The sequence below is a fragment of the Moschus berezovskii genome, chromosome 4 (assembly GCF_049115385.1).
Source record: "Moschus berezovskii isolate FMDL1 chromosome 4, NW_MosBer_1.0, whole genome shotgun sequence".
NCBI classification, from domain to species: Eukaryota; Metazoa; Chordata; class Mammalia; order Artiodactyla; family Moschidae; genus Moschus; species Moschus berezovskii.
This window is the reverse complement of record NC_142463.1, coordinates 95,635,969-95,660,944: the sequence shown is the minus strand read 5'-3', so window position 1 is coordinate 95,660,944 and position 24,976 is coordinate 95,635,969. Positions and strand designations below refer to the sequence as shown.

General features: G+C 45.1%; 1 protein-coding gene across 6 annotated transcripts in view; it reads right to left on the bottom strand.

Moving 5' to 3' along the window:
• MAB21L3 (mab-21 like 3) overlaps positions 1 to 24,976 on the bottom strand; it is a 67,560-nt gene that overhangs the window by 26,287 nt on the left and 16,297 nt on the right. For 3 of the 6 annotated variants that reach the window (XR_008682755.2, XR_008682759.2, XM_055402735.2), the window contains exons 6-7: positions 19,744 to 19,922; positions 19,096 to 19,290 (exon numbers count right to left, since the gene is read on the bottom strand). Coding sequence is in view for 4 of the 6 variants with exons in the window: in XM_055402735.2 (XP_055258710.1) it covers positions 19,096 to 19,290; positions 19,744 to 19,922 (374 nt within the window). In the remaining 2 variants the exon portion in view is untranslated. Of the gene's footprint in view, positions 1 to 11,088; positions 14,758 to 19,095; positions 19,291 to 19,743; positions 19,923 to 24,976 lie in introns of those variants that run through there. The other 3 variants (XM_055402729.2, XM_055402728.2, XM_055402737.2) reach the window with 2 other exon arrangements.

Here is a 24,976-nt window from a genome sequence, read left to right as displayed (position 1 = left end):
TTTCTAGGCAAGAATACAGGAACAGGTTGCCATTTCCTACTCCTGGGGGATCTTCTGGATCTTGGGATTAAACCGGGGGCTCCTGCATTGCAGGCAGATTCTTTACCATCTGAGCCACCAGGGAACCCCACCTAGAGAATGAACTCTACTGGTAAACTTAGTTGCCACCCAGGTAAGTGCAAGCTCCTAAAAGAATCAGGTGCAGAACGGGTGGTGGCTTGGATTTTATTGGGCTTTTGTTTGTGGCATGCTTTGTCTCCTAAAGTCTCCTACAGCTTGTACCCCTTCCCCCCAGAGCCACAGCTATAGATGATCCACTTAGTATTCTGAGTCCTGGATTCATAACCTCTCACTGAGCAAATGTTTCTGGGAGATGGAGGGCAAGGAAGAAAACCACAATTTGTCCTAGACCTCCAATTCCTTTCTCCTTTACTGAAAGGACATTGCTCTAATTACAAACTCCAGGACTTTGAAGAAAAGCAAACAAAAGCCCAACCACATGGCAAAGGTCACCTGGCCTGTGGAAAGAGTGAATGATTAACTCCTGTGAAAGTGAGTTTTGAGGATTTTTTTTTAAATAGTGTTCAAAGGTGCCACTTAGAAAAATTTAGCTCAGGGCAAATTCTAAGCAGGCCTCCCTCTCACATCCTGCCCTGCGGTCCACCCATCCCCCTCCCTGAGGACTTTGACCCCGGCCCATATGAGGAGTGTCCTCTGTCCAGAGCAGAGGGTGTGGGTCCCTTCCTGCCAGGCTCCTTTCCCTTGGTTCCTGCAGGTTCACTCTGCTGCAGAGCCAGCAGGAGGGGTCAAGGTTTCCACGTGGAAACCAGGTCCGAGTGTGCTTTGCCCCACGTGTCTCTAGTGTCACCTGCGTGGTGAGAATTCCTTAGGCCAAATGCAAAAACATGTCCCTGTTCACCTCCAGTGGGACGACCTTGGGGGAGTTCCTCAGCTTCCAAATGCTCATCAGCAACATGACTTGATGATGCCTACCTACTTCAAAAGGTTGTTGAGAGGACTGCGTGAGATAAAGCATTGTGTGCTGTGTTGCTGTGCTTAATCGTGTCCAGCTCTTTGCGACGCCATGGACTGTAGCCCACCAGGCTCCTCTGTCCGTGGTCTCCAGGCAAGAATACTGGAGTGTGTTGCCATGCCCTCCTCCAGGGTATCTTCCCAACCCAGGGATTGAACCTAGGCCTCCCCGCATTGCAGGCAGATTCTTTACCGTCTGAGTCACCAGGGAAGCCCGATAAAGCACAAAGCACCCCCCCCAAACACTGCCCCACACGAGGCACGGCTCAGCACATCTTGGCTTCCTTTCCGATCCTGGAACGATCCCCCACCCTCTCCTCAACCCTCCTACCAGGAAGCCTTCGGCTTCTACTTTTCCCCTCTCCTTTTCCTTCAGGCATTATCTAAGGAAAAGGGCTCCAGGGAGCGCGGCAGCTGTCTTCCCTCTCCCGAGGCCCCTCCAACCTCGCGTGGAAGGCGGCTAAGCGCCCTGCAGCGGCACCCGATGGGTCTGCAGGAGCTGACGTCTGTCCTGGGGTCACCACGCCTCCCCTTGTGCAATAAACACTCCCCACTGCAAAGAAGAGCCCAGGGAGGACGGCCCGCCTAGAGGATGGGAACTGCCTTCCTGGGCACTGAGTGAGCTGTGGATGCGGGGCCCGGGAGCGGTCGCTGGCAGCGGGTACTGCGCGCGCCCGACAGCGGGCGAGGACCGAGCGGCGCCGAGGGCCGCAGTGTCCTGGCCTGGCCCCCGCGGCGGGCGGGCTCCGCGCGGGCGGAATTTCCCCAGGGTCGGATCTGCGGCGGCCGGTCTGCGCGAGGAAGCCGCGGGCGCCCCCTGCTGCCCCAAGCGGTGCAGCGCCACGACCACCGCACCGCCGATCCCCTCTTTTCCTCCCCTCCCAGCCCAGCCGGCCGAGGACTCTACCAGGCCCGCCTTGCGCAGGGCCGGCTTCCACCCTCTTTCTTGCTCCTTCTCGCTCCTTCAAGAGACCAAGGACTGGTTACCAACGGCAGCAGTCACTAACGGTAGCCCCTGGACACAGTCAAGGACAGGGAGCGGTCTTGATGCCCCTCGCATCTCACTCGGCGGGCAAAGAACATCCTGGAAGGAATCAGGAGAGGAGAAGAAAGAGCAAGAGGAGAGGAGCGGCCCGCTGCGCCGCTGTGACGACGGCGAGAAGCACCCTTTGACCACCCCTCTCCCCCACGGCCTCCACCGACGTCCCCAGCTGTGCCTTTGGCTCCCAGGGGAGCCTGGCTTGCTTGGCTGGCTGGTCTCCCAGGCCTGAGAGGACAGGTTGGGGCACTCGCTAGTGAGCACGCCCTGTGTTGGGTGCTGGACCCAATACTCTCATATCCCTCTGTGCCCTGAAGAGAGAGGTGACACATCACATGACCATGAGGGTTCCGCACGAGGCTGTCCAGGCGTTTTTGTTCATGTACAACCACATTCTCTCTCACAGGAGCCCTCTCACTGGTCTTTTGTACCCGTGTTCAAGGGTGGGTCCTGACAGGAGAGTCATAGTTTCCAAGGTCCAAATACAGAAGATAGAAGTTCACAAAGCAAAGTCGCACAGCCAAAAATAAGCTGGTTGAATGAGAGGAAATGAATGACCTAGACTTGGAGACTGTCTGCCAAGCCCACTACTGTTGGTCCCCACACTTGGCAGGAAGGGAGGGTGAGGGCCTTTCTGACATGCTTTGTTTAAACGCAAAGTGTGTGTGTGTGTGTGTGTGTGGCTTACAGTTCACAAAATGCATGTGTTGAATGCCGACTGAGTAGTAGCGTCTGCAGTGAATACACACCCGGATCCCCACTGGTGGTGGTGGGAGGCTGAGATGCCCTGACGTGGGCCCGCCCCTCTGCAGCATGAGTGAGCATCCTGGCTTTGCTGCACCACTGCTGTGTTCTGCAGTAAGAGAGGAGCCAGGCCCTTCCCAAGGGAAAAAAAGAAGGTTTTTGGAGCCAGAGGTAATTTCTCTTTCTCTAAAGCTAACTATGTGATTCTTCAACCCCTCAAAATGTCACTTTGTGGGGAAAAGAGCCTGACCAGAGAGTAAGAAGACTTGAGTTCAAGTCCAGGCCTTGCCAGGAAGTAGATGCCTGTCATGGAGCAAAATCAATTCATTCCTTCATTCATTTAACCAATATTCACTGAGTACTTGCTATGCACCAGCATTGTTCTGGGTGCAGGAGATACAGCAGTGGGGGACCATCTCTGTGTTGGTGCGGAGTTTGTACTCTAACAGGGGACCAGGCAACCCACTATGGGAGAGTGAACCAGGGCAGGAGCAGAGGGAAAGGGTGCTACCTGTTAGACTGGACAGGGAGGAGTGGGCTGCGACCACAGGCAGGGCAAGGGAGGAGTGGGCTGCAACCACAGGAAGGGCAAGGGAGGAGTGGGCTGTGACCACAGGCAGGGCAAGGGAGGAATGGGCTGTGACCACAGGCAGGGCAAGGGATTTCTGAGCAGAGGGGCAAACAGGTATAAAGGCCCTGGGGCAGGAATGAACCTAGTGTGTCTAAAACAAGACAAGAGAACTGATGTCCTGTCCCTGGCACAGGGTGAAGGAGGGTGGCAGTAGGCAAGGGCAGAGACAAGGAGGCAGCTCATGAGGGTCTTGTGAGCTGTGGAAGAGAGTTTCAAGTTTTTTCTAAGAGTGAAAGGAAGCTATTGGGAGGATTAGAGCAGGGGAAACACATGGTATGATGGACACATGGAAAAGACCATTCTGGCTCTTGTGTGGAGGAGACTCTGGTGGGATAGGGCAAAGGTCCGTCTAGTCAAGGCAATGGTTTTTCCAGTGGTCATGTATGGATGTGAGAGTTGGACTGTGAAGAAAGCTGATCGCCGAAGAATTGATGCTTTTGAACTGTGGTGTTGGAGAAGACTCTTGAGAGTCCCTTGGACTGCAAGGAGATCCAACCAGTCCATCCTAAAGGAGATCAGTCCTGGGTGTTCGTTCACTGGAAGGACTGATGCTAAAGCTGAAACTCCAATACTTTGGCCACCTCATGCGAAGAGTTGACTCACTGGAAAAGACTCTGATGCTGGGAGGGATTGGGAGCAGAGGAGAAGGGGATGACAGAGAATGAGATGGCTGGATGGCATCACCGACTCAATGGACATGAGTTTGAGTGAACTCCAGGAGTTGGTGATGGACAGGGAGGCCTGGCGTGCTGTGATTCATGGGGTCGCAAAGAGTCAGACATGACTGAGCAACTGAACTGAACTGAGGAAATCCCTGCAGAGTTTAGAAAGGAGAGGAGGATGAACTGGCCCAAGGGTGGGGCAGCTTCCGGGGGTGTGGAGGAGTCATACTTGAACTATATTTAGAAAGTAGACTGAAAATGATCTGCTGGTGGATTGAAGATATTGGGTGATTGAAAGAGGCTCCAAGGGTGACTCCTGGATTTCTGGCTGAAGCAAATAGTCAAATAATGATTCTACTTACTGAGGTGAGGGTAGGATCGAGAGGGGAACTTGCGAATTCCATTTGGGACATAATAAATTTAAGCAAATAACTTTTCCTCCTCTCTTTGGGCCTCTGTCTTCTCAACTGTAAAATGAAGGGGATGCCCCCTCCATCCCCAGGATCTCTTTATGGTCATTAGGGTTATTTTTCTGAATTCTTCCACACTGTCATGTTTTTTTTAAACCCACTACTATATTTTTAATTCGGAGAAAAGAAGTGATAAGAAGATAGAACATGTCAAGACTGGGGTGAAGAGGAGATGGAGACCAATGATACTATTTTATGTAAAGAAGTTAAGGAAGGTCTTCAGGCAGAGCATAAGATTCTAATGCTTTGGAGAGCAAGAAAGAGAGAGAGAACAAAAGCAAGTCTCCGTGTCCCACAAGGGACACCCATTGCTGATGTTTTGACAACCAGGAAAGAGGACACAGGGTGGAGGGGGAGGGGAGTGAAGCAGAGCGGAGTGCGTGGATGAGGAAGAATCACCGCAGACTGGTCACAGGCTGCGTTAGACTTCACTTCCTGTGTTTCTTTGGATTGCACTTGAGAGGTCTCAAGGGCTCCTGAAAGGAAAAGCACTTTAGACTTTCAATTACAAACCACCTCAAAGTTTGTGATTTGAGCCAAAACAGTCATTCAACCTGCATGAAACTCAGTTTCCTCTCCTGGAAATGTGAAGACCTCTACTTTCTCTACGAGCTAGAACATTCTGTGATTCTATGGCTTTTAAGGCAAGAGAAACATCCAAATGCATGTCAAAGTCCAAGAAACTTCAGAACTGAATGGTTTTTTTTTTTTAAGTTTTGCATTTTCGTTCAACACAGTATTTATTGGGCACTATGTGCCCAGGGTTGTAAAGATAACAACCTTAAGAATGCAGATCAAAAGTTCCTTCCTTATGGAGCTTTCAATCTGGTGGGAGATAGACAGATAGATAGATATGGTAGTACACATAGGAATAAAGCAGAGAAGGAGGGTAGAACATGTGAAGGCTGGGGTGAAGAGGAGATGGAGACCAGTGATACTATTTTATGTAAAGAAATTAGGGAAGGTCTTCAGGCAGAGGAAACAGCAAGGACAAAAGTCATCAGGTGAAGTCATGATTAGAGTGTTCCAGGAAGAACAGGGAAGGCAGCTGTATGACTGGAGATGAATGTTAGGAAAGGGAGAAGGAGGAGGAGCAAGAGTCAGAGAGGCAGGGGCGCCAGACCATCCAGGGCCTTGGGATTTTTGTGTGAGTGAGATGGGAAGTGACTGGAAGATTGAGTGCTGAGGATTGACATAGAAGAATAGAGTATCCACTTGAGGAATTTTGTCTAAGAACAATGTGATTCTGCCCGAGCCTGGTCAAGGTGCTCACCTTTGGGTGTGAAGGCAACACTTGTTAGGTTGGAACAGCCTGTGAAACATCAGGTGAAGGCGGTCTGTAGGAATTCTCTGGAGTTCACAAGGAAGGCTTGGCTGGAGCTATGCACTTGGACACCCTGGGATGATGGATGGGATTTGGAGCTACAGGAGTGGTCAAGCTGCCCAGTTGAACGTGGAAAGTCTGAAGAAGACGACAGCTCAGGACTGAGCCCTCGAGGGAGGGGTGACGACATTCAAGGGTGGCCAGAGAAGGGGTCAGAAAGGAGGCTGGGAAGGAGCAGGGGGGAGGAGAGGCACGGGGGTCACAGGAACCCAGAGAAGAGTGGTGCGAGGAGGAGGGCGGACTGTGCTGCGTGCTTCCCAGAGGCTGCACAGGGTGGGGACTGAGAAGCGGCATTTGATTTGTCACGTAGGGTCAAGCAGAAGCCACATTTGGGCTGATGTTTTAATTTTCAGCTCCCTTGGGTTGGGCTAAATGGCCAATAGCATAGCAGATTAGGTGTTCTGGATGACTCCTAAACTGAAGGAGCTCAAATGCTGGGTTAACCTTTATAAATGTCTCCCTGAGATAGAATGAAAGCAATAAATCCATAGACCGCCCCCACCCCCCACCCCCGCCAATGAAGTAGAACTAGGAACCCTGGCAGGTGAGTGAATAAATCTCTCTTTCACCCTGAGGGTTTGCTGATCCCTAGAGATCTGGACCTTTCATTGGCAGCTGTGCAAGTGTAGGGCCTGCCCAAGATGGGAAGTCTAATAGTATTCTCCTGAATAAATCCAGAGCTCAAAAGGCTATATCCTCAGAATAAAGGTGAACAAGAAATAAATCTGCCATGATGAAGGCAATGAGCTTGCTTTGACCTTGGCACTCAGTGGAGGGAAATGAATCCTCCCAGGATTTGCAGCCATAAGCTAGCCTCAAATATTTCTGTCTGAATTCATCCATCTGTTGACCTTGAAAAATCTCAAACATTTAAATTTAATTTAAATGGACTTGGGTTGGTAGTACTCTCAGATAACTGGCAGAATTAAAAAGAAATCCTTTCTGGGTACCCCAAACAACTTCAATCCAGACCTCAAACAATTCTCACAGGTAAAGTTTTAAATGAACAGTTTACTTTAAAAATTTATAAAACACACAAAGAAATAAGCTCTATTTCTGACAATCAGTTAAAGAAAAAAAAGGAAACAACCAAAGATTTCATATATTTGAATTTCAGATGTGGAATATAAAACAATTATGTTTAGTACACTTAAATGAATAGAAAAGAATCTTAAAAACATGAGCAAGAATAAGAGATTTTAAAGAATGAACAGGCAGACTTGAGAAATAACCAAAAAGGCCTAAATGAGAACTGAAAATGAGAACTATAATACTAAAACATTTAAGTGGATGGGTTAAAATTAGATTAGATGCAGCTGAAGAAAGAATTAGTTAACTAGACAACAAACTCAAATAAATTATTGAAAATGCAGTTTTGAGTGATAAAAAGATGCAATTTACAAAAGAAGATGATAGCATAGAAGGTAGAATGATAAACTCTATTATGCATTTAAACTGGATTTCCCTTTCAAATGGAATCTAGAGAGAAGGAGGCAACTAGCATTTAGTATTAAATGCTGATAATTTTTCAGAAATGAAATAATGCCTCAGATTCAGGAAGTTTAACAAATCCAAAGAAAAGCAAGATGGGCGGTGGAAGGGAAAGGAAGAGAAAGGAAGAGAGAAAAGAAGGAGGAAGAGGAAGAGGTGGAGGGGGTGGGGGAAGGGGTGGGAGAGGAGAAGAAATTCAAAGCAGACAGAGAGAGAAAGCAAAGTAACACCAAATCGTCTAGTGATTGACTTGTAAACAGCAACACTGACTGTCAGTTTGTGCTGAGAAAAACTGTGAGATCCTAAAACGTAGCACTCAAGAAAAACTAGCTTTCAAGAATGAAGGCAAATAAGGACAGTTTCAGACAAATAAAAACAGAAAGCTTACTCTTGTGGACTCTCTCTATAGCTCATGCCAGAGCATATCATCCAGGCAGAACGAAAGTGATCCTGAATAGGAAGTTTGAAATTCAAGGAGTAGCAAGAACAGATCGTGATAAATATGTCCCTTCCGTTCTGTCGCTCAGTCGTGTCCCACTCTTTGCGACCCCGTGGACTGTAGCCTACCAGGCTTCTCCGTCCATGGGATTCTCCAGGCAAGAATACTGGAGTGGGTTACCGTTTCCTTCTCCAGGGGATCTTCCCGACCCAGGGATCGAACCTGGGTCTCCCGCATTGGAGGCAGACGCTTTAACCTCTGAGCCACCAGGGAAGCCCGATAAATATGTCAGTAAAATATAAAACGATAATTATTACTTATATTATTTATGAAAGATTAGATTATAAAATTATAATATAATAAGATGTGGTACAATATAAATATATGAAAGTATATTATATTTATAAATAACAATAAAATATCCATTTTACATGTGTTTGTATGTGTGTGGAGGGGGGCACAGTGGCAAACAGGCTAGAACCAAAATCCTGCCTCAGAGCAGCAGGTACCATGGAAGGGGGACTGGAAGCGGCTGAGTCTTCCAGATTCCTTGTTAGGAGAGGACAGGAAAGGTGTTGGACAACATTTGACTATAGAGTTTAGTCTTTACATATAGATTTGGTAACTGTTAAAAGGACAGAGATAGGGTATGAGCCTTTTAAACTGGCAAGGGGTGGGGGAAAGGAACGAAAATAGCATTAATTTTTTAAAGGCAAGAAGGTGGTGTGGGAGGCAGAGCAAGAAATGGGTCAAATAGAAAGAAAGAAACAAGAGATAATTACATCCACATACATTATTCAACAGAAAAGATGTAAATGGACTAAGCATTAGATCTCAACTGTCAAATGGAATTTTTTAGAAAATCAGCCATTTACAAGAGATAGTTATTAACCACATCAGTAACAAAAACATAACTAGGGAACACAATATATTTTTGAAAATATTACTTTTTTAAAAATTCTAAGCACCTCATGAGTCAAAGCAGAAATCATGGTAGAAATTGATAAGTAAATAGAACTGAAAGAAGATAAAAATACAATATACCAAAAGAGAAACAGAGAAAAGTTAAAGGATGAGAAATTATGTACTAGGCAACAGGGAAACAAAATAAAGTGATGTCCCCATATTAATATCAGACAGAATCAATAGTTAGACAAGATATTTACAAGTTTAAAAAAGATCACTTTCCAATGACAGAATCTTGGATTAACTGGGAAGATGTAAAAACTCTAAATCTGTATGTTTCAAACAATATCATCTCGAAGTATATTAAGTAAAAGTTTGACAGAATGATAAGGAGAAATGGAAAAATCCAACTCATAATGGGAGATTTTTTTTTTTTTTTTGAACAGAGGAAAATTTATGCGTCGAACCTGGACTGGTCACTTATGATAATATACATGCTACAATTCCATTCTCCCCAATCATTCCACCTTCACCCTCTCATAATGGGAGATTTTAAAACAACTCTCTCAGTAAATGTTGGAAAATGCAGCCAAAGGGTAGTCCGTGATATACAGAAAAACTTGAGCAATGCCTGATCTAGGTGACATTTCTTGAACATTGCCTGTAAACTTATACCCCTTCTTTGTATGACACAAAGTAATGAAGCAATGCTAGGCTAAAAAAGCTGAACTTGAAGGTATCAGAGGATTGAGGCCTTTCAGACATCCCTCTGACTATAAGGCAATACAGTTAGAAATCAGTAACAGAAACATGACTAGGGAACACAATATATTTTTGAAAATATTACTTTTTAAAAAATTCTAAGCACCTCATGAGTCAAAGCAGAAATCATGGTAGAAATTGGTAAGTAAATAGAATTGAAAGAAGATGAAAATACAATGTACCAAAAGACATAAAATTTCACTAAAATGGTATGGACAGGAAATGTATATAGTTAGGACAGCAGAAAATTTGGGGAGCTGAGCATTAATTTAAGAAGTTATAGAAAGAACATCAGGATAAACCTGAGGAAAGTAGAGGGACATAGAGACATGAGCAGAAATTAACAAAACAGAAAACAAGTATATGATGGATAAGCACTCACAGCTGATTCTTCGATTAGTCTCTAGCAGACTGCCAAGAAAGATGTACACAGATGAATTAGAATTCAAACAGATAATAATAAAATATTATGAACAAGTTTGCCAGTAAATTTGAAGACAAATAAAATGGGTAAGTTTCTAATAAAATACAAATTGACAATACCTGCTTAGGAAGACATAGAAAACCTGAATACCCTTTATCCCTTAAGGAAGGAAATTAATAATTTAAAATCTCACCAAAAAAAAAAAAAAAACCCACACATAAGGCCCATTCAATAATAACTTATGCTTGAAATAGAAGAGCATAGAAAAAAATAGAGGGCACTTCCTAAATCCAGTAAAAGGTACAACTGTAAAATTTTAGAGAACAATAGAGAAGCACATTTCTGTGACCTTAAAAAAATGGGAACGATTTCTTAAACAAAACACAAAATATGCCCCATTACAACGGAGAAAGTCAGTGAAAATTCACATCCGTCAAAATGAAGGATTTAGATCTGTGTTACCACCTCGGAAGATATATTGACATTACCTCATAAATTGAAACATGATTTATTCCTTGAACCTGAAATTTCACTCTAATGTATGTATGGTTAAAAGACTTGAGAGTATCAGAAGACATGTATAAAACTGTGCATAGAAAGAGTTCTAATCACTGAAACTAGGAACCACCGAAAGGCCCAGCTGACATAGATACATAAAATGGCAAAATCTCACAGTGGAATATTATGCAACAGCTAAAAGGAACACCATGCCACATGCATCCACATGGGAGTTTCAAAGGCATACTGTGGACATAGATGCAAACAACAGAAGACTTCATTCAGGATGGTTCCATTTACATAAAGCTTAAAAACTAAGAAGACAATTGCGATGTACGCAGGTCACATTTTGTTGATTCTAAAACATACTTTTTCACATTTTAACCTCTCTGAAATTAGGATGCATCTTACAATTTATGGTGTTTGTAATTACCCTTAGGAGTACTTTCTCTTTCTTAGACATGAAATAATGATGCATTTCACAATTGTTGAGGACTTAGGTTCAATGAAATATGGTAAAACTAGAGAAAAGCAATAGAATGATGAATGTAGAATTCAGCATGATAACCTATGTCAAGGAGGGAGGGGCCTAAGGAACAGGAGAGGAACCTTCTAAAGAACCGGCAAAAAGAATCGGCAAAATGTTTGGGTTTTTTAACCTAGATATTGAGTATATCGGTGTTTGTTTTACTATAAGTCTTCAAACACAGTTTAGACCCTCATATGTGTGATATTTTTCACAATTAAAAAAGTGTGAAGAAGTAAGGAAATGGAGACACATGTATAATTGAGGAAGCTGGAGAGAGAAAGCGGAGAAGAGATGCAGGTGATGATTGGAGGAGGGTGCAGAGGACGCCACAGGAAAGACAGGGTAAGAGGACCCCGAGATGCTAGGAGGCGTCAGCCCATCACACAGGGAGATATCAGGAGAGAGAGCTCTTCCTATACTGTAGCAAGAGTGACGAAAGATGGGCTTACGGAACATACAGAGTGTCATGGGGATGCTTTTCTTGTGGTGATTTTTAATTTCGTAATGAAGAATTCATCTGTGGGGTGGCAGTAGTTATCAGGAATGGCAGAGGTGGACAAATGGACTTGAGGAACAGGCATCTAAATGCTAAACGTTTATTCAGTGGTTACATGCCAGCTTTAAACAAGCAGCTTTTCACATCCATTGTGCTCTTTATCCCCCCCATCAAAGTGTGAGGCATATGTTCTCTTATGATATATTAGTTTCCCAGGATCACCATAACAAGATACCACTGACTTAAACAGCATAGCTTAAACAACAGAAAATCGTTTTCTCACAATCTGGAGGCTACAAGTCCAAGATCAAGGTGCCAGCGTTGCTGGTTTCTCCTGAGGCTGCGCCCCAATTTTCAGGTGGCCGTTTTTTGCACCCCTGTCCACTGTGTCTCTTCTTCTAAGAACATTAGTCTTATTAGATTAGGACCCCACCCTAACAGCCCTTAGTTTTGAAGCCCCTAGTTTTAAATACAGTTGCCTTCTGAGGTATTGGGGGTTAGGGCTTAAACATATGAATTTTGGGGGGACACAATCCAGCCCATAACAATGCCCATAAAGTAATGGAGATTTAGAGAGGTTGAACAGCTTGCCAAGGGCATGCAGTTAGTTTCAGAAGTGGGATATGAATGCAAGCAGATCAACTGCAATCTCTGAATGCCAACCATTCCACTAAAAAAATAGTTGGGGGATGCCTGAAGAGTGGAGATGAATGAAAAAGGGCTTTGGGAGAATTAAAAAAAAAAGCTGACCTGAATAAAAGAATAATATTACGAGATTTCTCAGAGCTGTGTCATCTATTCCAGGAAATGGAATAGAAGGATGATCCTCTCATAGACTCTGTTTCTAAGTTTGAGCTTTAATCAGAAAGACGGTAAATTTTTGGCCAAAATGGCAGACAAGGAACAATTCAGCATCAGCTGAAGTCCTCTCCCCTTGGTTCCCTTTTTGCAGAGGCCAGTTTAAATTATGGGCTAAGAAGGGCGACACCTGCTGGGCTCTGCGCTGTATGGGTGGGAACCTGGCTCTTTTCATATGCAGTCCCCCACTGCCCTCTTCTGGCCACATCCAGGAATGTGCACATACCTGTACTTTCTTCAAAAACACAAAACTAGGGAAAGGTGGAAAGAATCTACTGGAATCAGGCTGTGGAGTATGTCAGTCCCATTCCTTTCCATTCACATACATACACTTCAGTTCAATGGTACAATCAACTTTCACTTTTTGGAATTCTGTGGCTGTCTTAAAACTTGCATCAGCTGTTTTCATCATTAAAGAAATGTATCTGCCACCTTCTCAAAAATGATGTTTCTCAAGAATATGAGAATTCAAATGCAGAATAACCAATGAAATATTCGTTTGCTCATAATTTCATGTTTTTCAAAACTATTAACTAATGGTACACTTGTTCAATATTTTAAAAACACGATTTCCAATGTGACAATGCAAGGACCCCACTACTTGCTTACGGCATTTTTGTAAAAATAATTGTATCATTTTCAAACATGACTTTTCTTTTTTTAAAAAAATCAGCAGCTCATGCTTTTAGAAATTATATATCGGGGGGAAATGTTCTAAGTAATAAGGGATTCCCTTGAATTGAGAAGCATAAATGAGTTCCAGAAGAAACTGAATCCCCAAGAACTCCTAGAATTCCTTGTCTGTGTGCTTCACAGGATTTGTGGCCTTGATGATCTCAGTGAAATTCAAATACGTGGGCTCAAGCGTCTTCAGGGTCCCCATCCTAGTGTGGGTCCCCAGACCCCCTTTATACAGTTTCTAGAATGAACATTTAAAATGCAAATCAAGTCATAATACCTTTTGCTTCTGGAGAGGTCAAATGTCACACCTCTGATTTTAGAGTAAAATACACATTCCTTACCAGCTTTACAAGGCCAAGTGATCTGACTCTTGCCAGCCCCTGGCCCCCTTTTCTTCCCTTTCAGCTGTTAGCGATTTCATCCTCTATTTCACAGCTCTATTTGAGTATTCTGTTTATTTCCTTTGGGGCATTTGCAACCATCTGTAATAATCATATTTATTTATCACGTGTTCATTTCCTGTCTCCCATTAGGTGTCATCTGCATAAGGTGAGTCCTCATCTATCTTGCTTTCACTGCATCCCCAGTACCTAATGAGCATATATTTATCAGTGAACAAGTAAACCAAGTGAGCAAAGGAAGGAGCTGAGAGGGGAATGACACCAAAGCCATTCCATGCAGATCACAGCACTGAGTTCCTTCCATAAGGAGAAGTCCCACCCTTGACCCATAGCATGGGAAGCCAGCACTGGAGTCACAGCAGTTTCACCTTTGACTCCATTGCTCATCAAAACCACGCCCCTTTTCTTAGAGAACACCAGGGGACCAGGTAGACCCACAAGCCCTAGCCAACATAAGGAGAACTGGAGGGCACAGGGGCAACACAGGCAAGCTAACCACCCATCAGATGTAATCTGATCCTGAATGCAAACCCACCACTAAACAACAATAAAACATTGTGTTGATCCAGCGCCTTCCCCTTGAAAGGGCAGCAGCACAGTCCCATAAGCTCGCAGCCCTGCCCTGGGGGAGGCAAAGGGATAGTCCCTTTTAACAAATGGAAAATCATGAGCCTGTGCTCAGTGGGCTGGAGAACCACTCCTGGGAAGCAGGATGATGCCTGGCCTTTCAGGGGTTCTCACTCTACATCCTCCCCATCAGACAATCAGAGCCTGAGTCAGGGAAAATAAATTCAGAACCATCATCAGTTCAGAATCTATGGCTCAGGGAAGCCTGATGAGAGCCGTCCCGGAAGAGGCAGAGTGGGGCAGAAAGGCTTGCTTCATTGCAGGGAGCGTGGACCAGACATCACGGGGCAGAAGTTTCCCCACTGAAATGCTGCTGGGTCGATGTAATTTCCACTGCCATCTGTGGCTTCTCTCCCAGACAGGATCCTGGCATTTGACTGAGGAACGATCCACGGAGAGTGAGGTCAAGCTTGAATGAAATGTCCAAGAGCGAGCCAGGCCAGGCAGCATCAGGGCAGGCTGATCTGGGGGTCCTTCAGGAAGAAGGCCAATGTCTGGGCCAGGGCGTCCAGCTCGCGGGAACTGGCATACTGCAGGAGGTTGCTCTTCCGCACGAAGAAATGCTTGAGGAAGTGCTCACTCACACACTTGTGCAGCTTCCTCACCAGGCGCAGGAACCCCCTGGTGAAGACCTGCCAGTCCTTGGGGTAGGGGTACTTCTCACAAGTCCAGAAGAGCACCGTCTGCGGAAGCAAGAGGTGGTGTCTGACATCGTCCTGGGCCACTGAGGAGGGTGTCTTCAGGAGCGTTCCTGAGCTCACGTGGCCTTGGGAGGAGGAGACAGGAGCCCCAGGGTTCTAACCATGGATTCAGGATCCCCAACCTCCTCCTCCTCGTCTCCCTGCCTCTTTGGTACTTTCTCCTCTGACTTCCTTACCTGGTGTCACCTGGCCATCTGAAGGTTATCTCAGTCCACATGAGGATAAGATGGTTAGATGGTATCACCAACTCAATGGACATGAATTTGAGCAAACTCTGGGAGGTAGTGGAAGACAGAGGAGCCTGGCATGCTACAGTCCATTGGGTCACAAAGAGTTGGATGTGACTTAGCAACTGAACAAAAACAACAACAGGTCCAAACTGAACTCCTGGCCCTCCCTAACGTACCTGGTGTGCTTCCAGGGTTGCTTATTCAGTCTGTTATGCAAGATAGAAATCGAGGAGTCAAGCCCCTCCCTTAGCACCTCCTATCAAGTCCTGCCAGTCCTTCTGCCTATGCATTTCTCAATCTACACTTACCTTCATCACTGATATTATCCTCTGACACAGCCTGCACCTCTTCTAGTCACCATCTTATCTATTGCCATCCATACTGGAGCCAACGTGATCTTTTTGAAATATCAATCTATCTTGTCTAAACTACTTCAAAGTCTTCCCATTGCTTGTTAATTGAAAAACACAATTGTTAGCATGGTTTGGTCCCTCCTTTCTTTTCCAGTCTCACCCTGTGTTCTCCCTCTCTCTCCTTCTTTCCACGCTGGCCTCATTTCATGCTCTCTTCTATCACAGGGCCTTGCACAAACCACTTCTTCCGTATGGAGCATTCTTCCTCCCCGACTTGTCCAGGAAACTCATCCTTCAGCTTAGACTTCCCTATGACACTCTCTTCATCACATTCTTTTCATTTATTCATCACATTCTCATCATTTCAGCAGCAATGATGACAGAGGTGGTCATTTTCCTGTGTATTTATGTGTATTACTAGATGGCAAGAGCTTCCCAGGTGGCTCAGTGGTAAAGAATCCACCTGCCAATACAGGAGATGCAGGAGACTGTAGGCTCGATCCCAGGGTTGGGAAGAGCCCCTGGAGAAGGAAATGGCGACCCACTCCAGTATTCTGGCCTGGAAAATCCCAGGGACAGAGGAGCCTGGTGGGCTACAGTCCATGGGGTCACAGTGTAACATGACTAGTGACTAAGCAGCTAGATGGCAAACTCCACATGTGTAGAGAACAAGACCTATTTGTATTCACACTGATGTCACTAGCGTTCAGCAGAGGGACTGGCCCAGGAGAGGGAGTTAGTAAACATTTTTTGACTGAGTGAAATAATGAATTAATGTTTGGGTTTAGAGACTGAGCATTTTTAAAATACAGTCTTTACTAAAAAGTAAAAGAGCAGTTTTAGGTTCACAGCAAGATCCTGAGTGTGTTTTGATTTAGCAGACATTGTTTTGAGTAAATGAGTTGGAGATAATTTCATGCTAGTCAAGATAACCTAGATACAAAAACATGTTTTAATTCCTCTTGTAGTTAAGCTTTTATCTCCCTAAGCAAACAGAAGCACTTAAGCCTATTATAAGCAAGCCTCTGTGACTTTGAGCAGGTTTAAACATAAATAAGCCAATGAAAGATAAGTTCTTTCTTCAGTTGAAATTGCTATGGGGGAGGGACTTCTCTGGCAGTCCACTGCTTAAGGTTCCATGCAGGGGGCACGTGTTTGATCCCTGGTCAGGGAATTAACATTCTACATGATGTGAGGCAAGACCAAAAAAAAAAAAAAACACGTTAAAAAGCCCAATTAAAAAAAAATATTGTTGGTGGGGGAAGCCTCTTTAGGAAGGATGTAACAATTTTCTATGAGGTGACTGTGATTGGTACATCCTTCCTGATGCTGTTTTGCAACCCAGTCTCCCACTTTCCCCAGACTAAAGCCTTGGCAAGGATCCTACACACTCAAGCCATCATCCAGGGTGGTGTTTAATAGCACATTGCCATCAGCCAAGTCCATCCCAGTGTCTGCACATGAGAGAATTCTGCCCTTGGAGCAAGAGTGGAAGACGAGAGGAAAAGGCAGTCAGTACTGCTTTGATTTCTCAACAAACAACCCCACCCCCTTTTAAATGCCCACTCTTAAGAATGTTCAATTTTATTATGCCATGCAGGTGGGCTAGAGAAGACTAAAACGGAAGACATTTAAGGAGTTGCCCTGAAATCCTCTAGATGAGCTAGAAATCACTGGAATACAAGTAAATCCTGGCTGGAATGCAGCTTTGAGAGCAGTCAAGGGTTAGGAAGACCCGTGGTGGCCCTATTCAAGCTTCCTAAAACACTCATGCTACTTAAAGCATTTCCATTCAGCCTGATTGTGGAGCAATGAAGTCGGTGGTTAGTTAAGAGTATGAGATTTGATATGAGATAGCCAAGGGTTTCCTTCTCAGCTCTGACTCTTCCTAGCATGGTCTGTGGAAAGGTATGTAAGAAAGAAGCTAAACCCCCCAAATGAATTAGACGACCTTCAGAAAATATGCATCCTCAATCCAGGAGAACAGGTGTATGTTTTTAGGGGGACATGCTTGGGGACACTTTAAGAATGCTGAAACAGAAGAGGAAGGCCTCACTATGTGCAAATGAGATGTTAACAGAGTCTTAGGCAGGACAGGGAGAACAGGTTATCAGAAAAGATAGAAAGCAAAGCAAAAACTAGTGATTCTGCAGGGGGAAAAGAGGGGTGAAATGTAAGGTCATTCATGACCATGATCAGCAAGTATTTACTGAGCAACCACTATGTACGAAGCATTGGAAGAGATACAAAGGGTTTGGTACCAGTTGCCCTTGAATAGCTTGTGTTAGGAGTGAAAGAGTAACATAGGACTAGAAAACAGTCATCCATGGATGAGACAGAGCACAGATAGGAGTGTGCAGAAGGGCACAGCACACCCCAGGAACCTGCGCTCTCCCATATAGAAGGTCAGGGAGAAGGGCTGATGCTCTGCAATGGGTAACAGCTGGGCTGGGGCTGTGCTGTCTGTAAGAGGCAGATACCTCCATCCTCAGTGTGATACACACAGTATTGTCGGAGCATCCAGTTCACCAAGTGTGGTTGGCACTTTGAGAAAGAGGAGTTGAGAGTGTGATCTAAAGTCCTCTCCCTGGGGTAAGCCCCTGATCCCTGAGTCCAGGTCAGGTTCTGCTGCCCTGCATCCTCCTAAAGCAATGCTCCTCTCCTTTCCAGTATTCCCCACATGGCACGATTCCACGTGCACCTGTAGACTGTTGACCAACATCTGTCTCCCTTGCTAGACCACAAGCTACGCAAGAGCAAGACCACGTCGTGTTTGTGCAGCTTGCACCTCCATATGTAGAGCACACAGCAAGTGCAGGGGCAGGTGACTGGCCCACAGACATCTCAAGAAACATTTGCTGGGTGAATGAATCAGTGGGTGAATGAGTGAACGCATTCATGGCTGTCTAATGCTAAATCCTTGCCGGGGACCTCCCTGGGGGGCCAGTGGTAAAGAATCTGCCTGCCAATGCAGGGGACATGGGTTTGATCCCTGATCTGGGAAGATTCCAGATGCCGCAGAGTAACTAAGCCCGAGCACCACAACTACTGAGCCCGTGCCCTAGAGCCTCTGCTCCTCCACAAGAGAAGCCACTGCAGTCAGAAGAACAGCCCCGGCTCACCAGAACTAGAGAAAGCCCATGTGCAGCAACAAAACCCCACGGCCGTCAAAAATAAAAAAAATAAAATAAAATAAAAAAGTAAATCCTTGCCAGGTGATTTGCAACCTGGAAGTTCAGGTTTGCTGCCATGTTCGTGGGGAAACCCCAACATTTCCGGGTTTCCTCCTCTGCACAAAGCGTGTGCGTGTGCATGCACGTGAGTGGCCGCGCCTGGGCTAGAGTGGAGACTGAATGCGTGAGAACATGAGGGAAAATGCGAATCCACCTGAGGTCTGGGCAGCTCACAAGATCTCACCAGACTGTAGACTGCTCAGGGGTAGAGAATGCATGCTGCCATTCATTTCTGAACCTCGGCAGGGTTGCTGGCACACAGTGGGCACTTGGGTTGGTTTGTTGAGTGAAACAGGGTGAGCGAGAGAGGGAGACAGAGAAGGCAAGACGGAAAGGGAGTAAGAGAAGAGCGGAACCGGAAGAGGGGAGGAGGAGGCGGAAGACGGGAGCCCGGGCAGGGCCGCTGTGGGCACGCGGCACGGCTGCGTTTCTACACACAGACACACGCGCGCGCTGCAGAGCCCGCCCCGCCCCGGCCCCTCTGCGCTGGGGCCACCCCCTCACCTGCAGGTGGTAGGACGTGATCACAGGCCGCGTCCCCGGACACCAGACGTCCTCCTTCATCTGCCTCAGGGCCTGGAAGCACTTCCGGCGGCAGCCGCCGTCCTCGTCCAGCTGCTCCAGCAGCACCTGCTCTGCCCGCAGGAAGCTCAGCTGCCAGTGGTAGCTTGAACAGGCCAGCAGGCTGAACCCGAATGACTGGGAGGGAGAGAAGCACCGCGGGAAGTGAGAAGGGTGGGGCTGGCCCGGGAGAAAGCCATCTCCGAAGCAGCCCACCGGGGTGGGGGACCTGCCGTGGGCAGGCAGCGCGGCCCACGCGGGGACACGGAGGGAGCCTCCCGGCCAGCCCCTTGCCCGCGGGCAGTTAACGGGGAATGCTGTGCCCGCTTTCTCTCGGGCAGTGGTTCTCCAACTGAGCCGGCCCCAGAATCACCTGGAGGCCTCACGAGAACACAGACTTCTGGGCCCTGCCTCCCGCGTCTCTTCAGCAGGGCCAGAGGCTGCATTTGTAACAGGTTCCCAGGTGCCCCTGCAGGTTCTGGGGATCTAGTGAAATCTCAGCTATCCTTCTGAAGCTGGATGGCGGCCAATGATGCCGTGGATGGTTAAGCTGAGAGCACCTCTGGGGAGCCGGTCCCTGCAGGATGATACCTTGATGCACTGCACTGTCTCTGGAGAAGGCCAGCGCTTCAGACACGAAGGCCACTGGGCTTTCTTGGACCAGGCGGTGGGGATGTCCACTGAGGGGGTCAGCTGTAGTTCCACCTGACCTGCAGAGGTTTCCACGACAACTCGAACTACAAGGCGGTCCATTAGCATGCGAACCCTGCCTGGTGGTAAATGACAGACAGACAGAAGGCAAATAATGGTTCAATACCAGCGTTTGAAGAAGGAATTTGTGAGCTGTGGCTTGGGCTAGCCCCTTGTAACTAGTGGAGCAACTTTTAGAATTTCATTAGCACTCTCAAGGTGGCATGTTTAGGTCAAAGTGAAAGTGTTCATCGCTCAGTCATGTCTGACTCTGACCTCATAAATTGTAGCCCACCAGGCTCCTCTGTCCATGGAATTCTCCAGGAAAAAATACTGGAGTGGATTGCTGTTCCCTTCTCTGGGCAATCTTCCTGACCCAGGGGTTGAATCCGCATCTCCTGCATTGCAGGCAGATTCTTTCCCATCTGAGCCACCAGGGAAGCCCATGTCAACATGAGACAGTTAGCTAAGAAAATACTAATAGAAGCATTGCTAGAAAATCTCACTGTTGGTGGGGTTTTCTTTTCTCCTTCATCCTCTCCCCCCAAGGTTTTACTGTACCTTTTCTAAAAAAGCAGTTGACTCTTTCCAGAAGGCTCAACTGAGACATAGTATACAAGGAAAAGGAATAGTTTTTGCTACTATAAGATGAAACCCAAGCATTTTTCTATAACCCAGGTGTCCAACCACATTTAGGATAGCCTCAGACCCCTGACATTCATTTGCCTTTGTTGGAGTTCAGCTTAACCTGTCTCTTAACCAAGTTCCAGTCTCAAGGATGGTATTTGTTCCCACCACCCATTAACTAGCCCAACTTTGGAGGGATTTATCACCGTAAGCCTTGTAATCATAAAATATTTCCAAGTGTGTCATAGCCACTGGCTTAAAGGGTCAAATGGGCAGAAAGAAGCCCTCCTTGTCTTTTCCAACCAAGCAGAGAGGGCGAAAAGGAATGGGTCTGGGGACGTTTTCCAATTGATAGACTAGAATTCATTTCTAATCTGTTTCCCCTTTCTTTCAAAAGATACACAGTAGTTTTTTTGTTTGTTTGTTTGCTTGCCTTCATTATAGATAAGGATGAGCCTTCCTGAATCGAAATCTATTATTTTGTTTTTCTTTGCTCAGAGAAGGAAATGAAAACTCGTTCATTAATTGTGTTGTGTTGTTCAAAAGGAAAACACTCCTTTCCTTGACTGGGGTGTGATAAAGAGCTTATTGTCTGTATCTCATCAGAGCCGCCCAGACAGGAACATGACAACGTCTGGCACTTCAGCATTATTTACTGAAAGCACCTCATCAACCTGGCCCAGTTTGAATCTTTTATTTGCTCTTTCAGTATTAACAGTGTTGAGTGCAGAATGAGGAGGTAAGCAAACGTATTGGCTCCAGCCTGCCGAGTCCACACCTGGCTTCTGCAGCTCTGCTTATTTGGTGTGTGAAATTCAGCCTATTACTTGATCTCTCTAAATCTCAGTTTCTTGTTTGTAGAACAGTTAGAAAAATGATCCTAACTCTAAGAGGATTGCCAACAGTATTAAATAATCCATGAAAGCATCCTCTACATTGTAAGAAACTATTCAACATAAACTATCTCCATTACAGAATCTTTCAGAACTATTCTGTCTAGACAAGCAAAAGTACATGCAAATCCTTTGCTTTCTACACAAATGGAGTTTCATATTGTTCAGCAGTTTGGTTTTTCACTTAACTATGTTGCACAGATGGAAATCAGTCCTGAATATTCATTGGAAGGACTGTTGTTGAAGCTGAAACTCCAATACTTTGGCCACCTGATGCGAAGAGCTGACTCATTTGAAAAGACTCTGATGCTAGGAAAGATTGAAGGTGGGAGGAGAAGGGGATGACTGAGGATGGGATGATTGGATGGCATCACCAACTCAATGGACATGAGTTTGAGTAAACTCCGGGAGTTGGTGATGGACAGGGAGGCCTGGCGTGCTGCAGTCCATGGGGTCACAAAGAGTCGGACATGACTGAGCAACTGAAATGATGTTGCACGGAAATTTTTCATAACTCTGTGTATAAACACACATACCCCATTCTTTTTTTAATCCTAATTTCTCTCCATTAGTGAGAAATACATGCAAAATGCCAAAGTCAACAAGTATTTTAAAAGGGAAATTAAAAGGAGGGATTTCCATTAAAGTCATAATTTGGATTGGAGATTTACAAGCCCATAGCCTCTAAGACATATAAAAGTTTAAAAACATTATTTGCAAGTAAGGAAAGAGACTGCTAGAAAATAGGAGACTCATATGAAGCTAGCAATGAAGCAAGAACATCTATCTAGGAAAGTACTAAGTGGGAGAATTGCTAAAATACCCTGATGGCATTAACCCTTGGTACTTACAGCTTCTATGTATAGAAACAGCACAGAGAGGCAGAGAGGGGGTCTAATGGGCCAAGGCTAGGTGGTGAGCCTCACAAGCCTGGAATCAGGAAAAGCTGTATCTTGAGGAAAATTAGGAACTAAGAGAAATAGACAGATTTTTCTTGTGGGCTCCAGGTAGTTGATTCAATATAAAACACAATAGCAACAAAAAGCAAGCTTTTCCCTCCTCCCTAGAATTTCAAAGGCATTAGTCACCCTCCTGTGTTTAGGGCTTGAATGTTTCCATCCCCAAATCATCCAGGTAAGGTGGAACTTCTGGGAGTACCAGGAAAAATCAAACATAAGTTTTCTTGGAGAAACATACCCCAGCACACTCATAAAGTGTGAATAATGTTGCCTAGACAGATGATGTGTGTCCCCAGTCCCATACTGACAAACTATTATTTTTAAAAGCTGCTTAAAAGTCCACTAGGCAGATATAGAATAATTTATGCAGTCAGGGTTCCTTTGTTAGCCATCAGATGATTTCTGATTCCTTACTATTACCAAGCCTATTTCACTGGATATCCTTGTGCCTATTTCTTTGTGTATCTGTAGGAATGTATTTTAGAACTGGAATTGTTGAATTGCCAAGTAAGCACATTACAAATATAAAAACCCTTTAAAAAGGTGGGGGGGCACCAATTTACACTTCCTAGAATAATGCATGAAAAATGCCTATTTAACCATACTCATCCCTGCATTGAACAAAATTGTCCATTTTCATCTCTGTCAACCTACCAGGTGTTTTAAATGTACATTTCTTAAAATACATGTTAAATGGGACAATTTTAAATTCTTACTAGCCTTTGTTTTTTTTCTGTGAATCATGTTTTTTAGTCAGTATTTCTATTGGTCTGCTCATAACTTTTCTTATTGGTTTATAAATAAACTTTTATAATTAAGGAAATTAGCCGTTTCCACATTTTGAAGTTCACCATTTAACTCTGTGTGAACAAAACGTGAATGTGGGACTTCTCCGGTGGTCCAGTGGTAAAGAATCTGCCTGCCAATGAAGAGAACACGAGTTCGATCCCTGGTCCAGGATGATCCTGCATGCTGTGGAACCCCTAAGCCCACGTGTCACAGCTGCTGAGTTCGAGTGCTGCAACTACTGAATTGCTCATGCTCTAGAGTTGGCGTCCAGAACAAGAGAAGCCACCGCAACGTGAAACCTATGCACAGTGACTAGAGAGTAGCCCCCCTTGCACTGGAGAAAACCCGTGTGCAGCAACAAAGACCCAGCACAGCCAAAAAGAACTTAATTTCAAAAAAGTATGTGTGTAGGCAGGTGTGCACATATGGTACACTGAACTACAGCTTAGGACTTGGGGGTTGTGAGAAAACTGTAATTCAAAAAGATTCATGCACACCAAAGTTCATTGCAGCATTATTTACAATAGCGAAGACATGGAAGCAACCTAAATGTCCATCAACAGATGAATGGATAATGAAGATGCATATTTAGGTCTATGTGTGTATATATACAATGAAATACTAGTCATCCATAAAAAAGAGATTATCATACTAAAATCAGAAAGGGAAAGATATGATATCACTTGTATGTGAAATCTAAAAAAAGTATACAAATTAATGTATTTACAAAACAAAAAACTATAGACATAGAAAAGAAACTTACGGTTACCAAAGATGAAAGGGGCAGACAGAGGTATAAATTAGGAGTTTGGGATTAGCATATACACACTACTATATAAAAAATAATAACCGGGGAGGGGGCACTCTCTGTCCCCCTTCTGATGTCTATGTCAGAAGCTTTCTATGTCCCTTTTTGTACTTTAATAAAACTCTGCTATACACACACAAAAGCAATAAAATAGATAACCAACAAGGACCTACTGAATAGTACAGGGAACTATACTCAATATTTTGTAGTACCCTATAAGGGAAAAGAATCTGGAAGAGAAAAGACACATATATATCTATAACTGAATCATATTGCTGTACACCTGAAACTAACACAACATTGTAAATCAACTATACTTCAATAAAAAAAGGAGAAAGAAAAGATTTTGTGGTTGTCAAACATAACCGGTTCCTTATAGCTTCTGGCTTTTGTGTTCTGGGGTAAGTCAGCGTTTCCCCAGTGTGTTGCCCCAGAACACTGGAGGAACAGTGCAGTCAGTTGGAGGGTGTTGTGGTGAAGATGTGCTAATAACAAAGATCTGAGCTTTACGAGGAATTTGCTTGTTCATGAAAATACCCAGGTTTTGAAGCTAACATCTTGGAAAGGGTGCATAACCCAAAGACTGCCTTATCTGTGCCTGGGCAATAATCCACTTTAGGCCATGAATGTGTGTTGTAAGTTTGAATTCTATTCTGTGTGTCACACCAGAAAAAAAAGAGCTAATTCATGTAATGAAGATTCAGTTAAGTTCAGTTCAGTCACTCAGTTATGTCTGACTCTTTGTGACCCCATGAATCAGAGCACACCAGGCCTCCCTGTCCATCACCGACTCCTGGAGTTTACCCAAACTCATGTCCATCGAGTTGGTGATGCCATCCAGCCATCTCATCCTCTGTTGTCCCCTTCTCTTTCTGCCCCCAATCCCTCCCAGCATCAGGGTCTTTTCCAATGAGTCAACTCTTTGCATGAGGTGGCCAAAGTATTGGCGTTTCAGCTTTAGCATCAGTCCTTCCAGTGAAAACCCAGGACTGATCTCCTCTAGGATGGACTGGTTAGATCTCCTTGCAGTCCAAGGGACTCTCAAGAGTCTTCTCCAA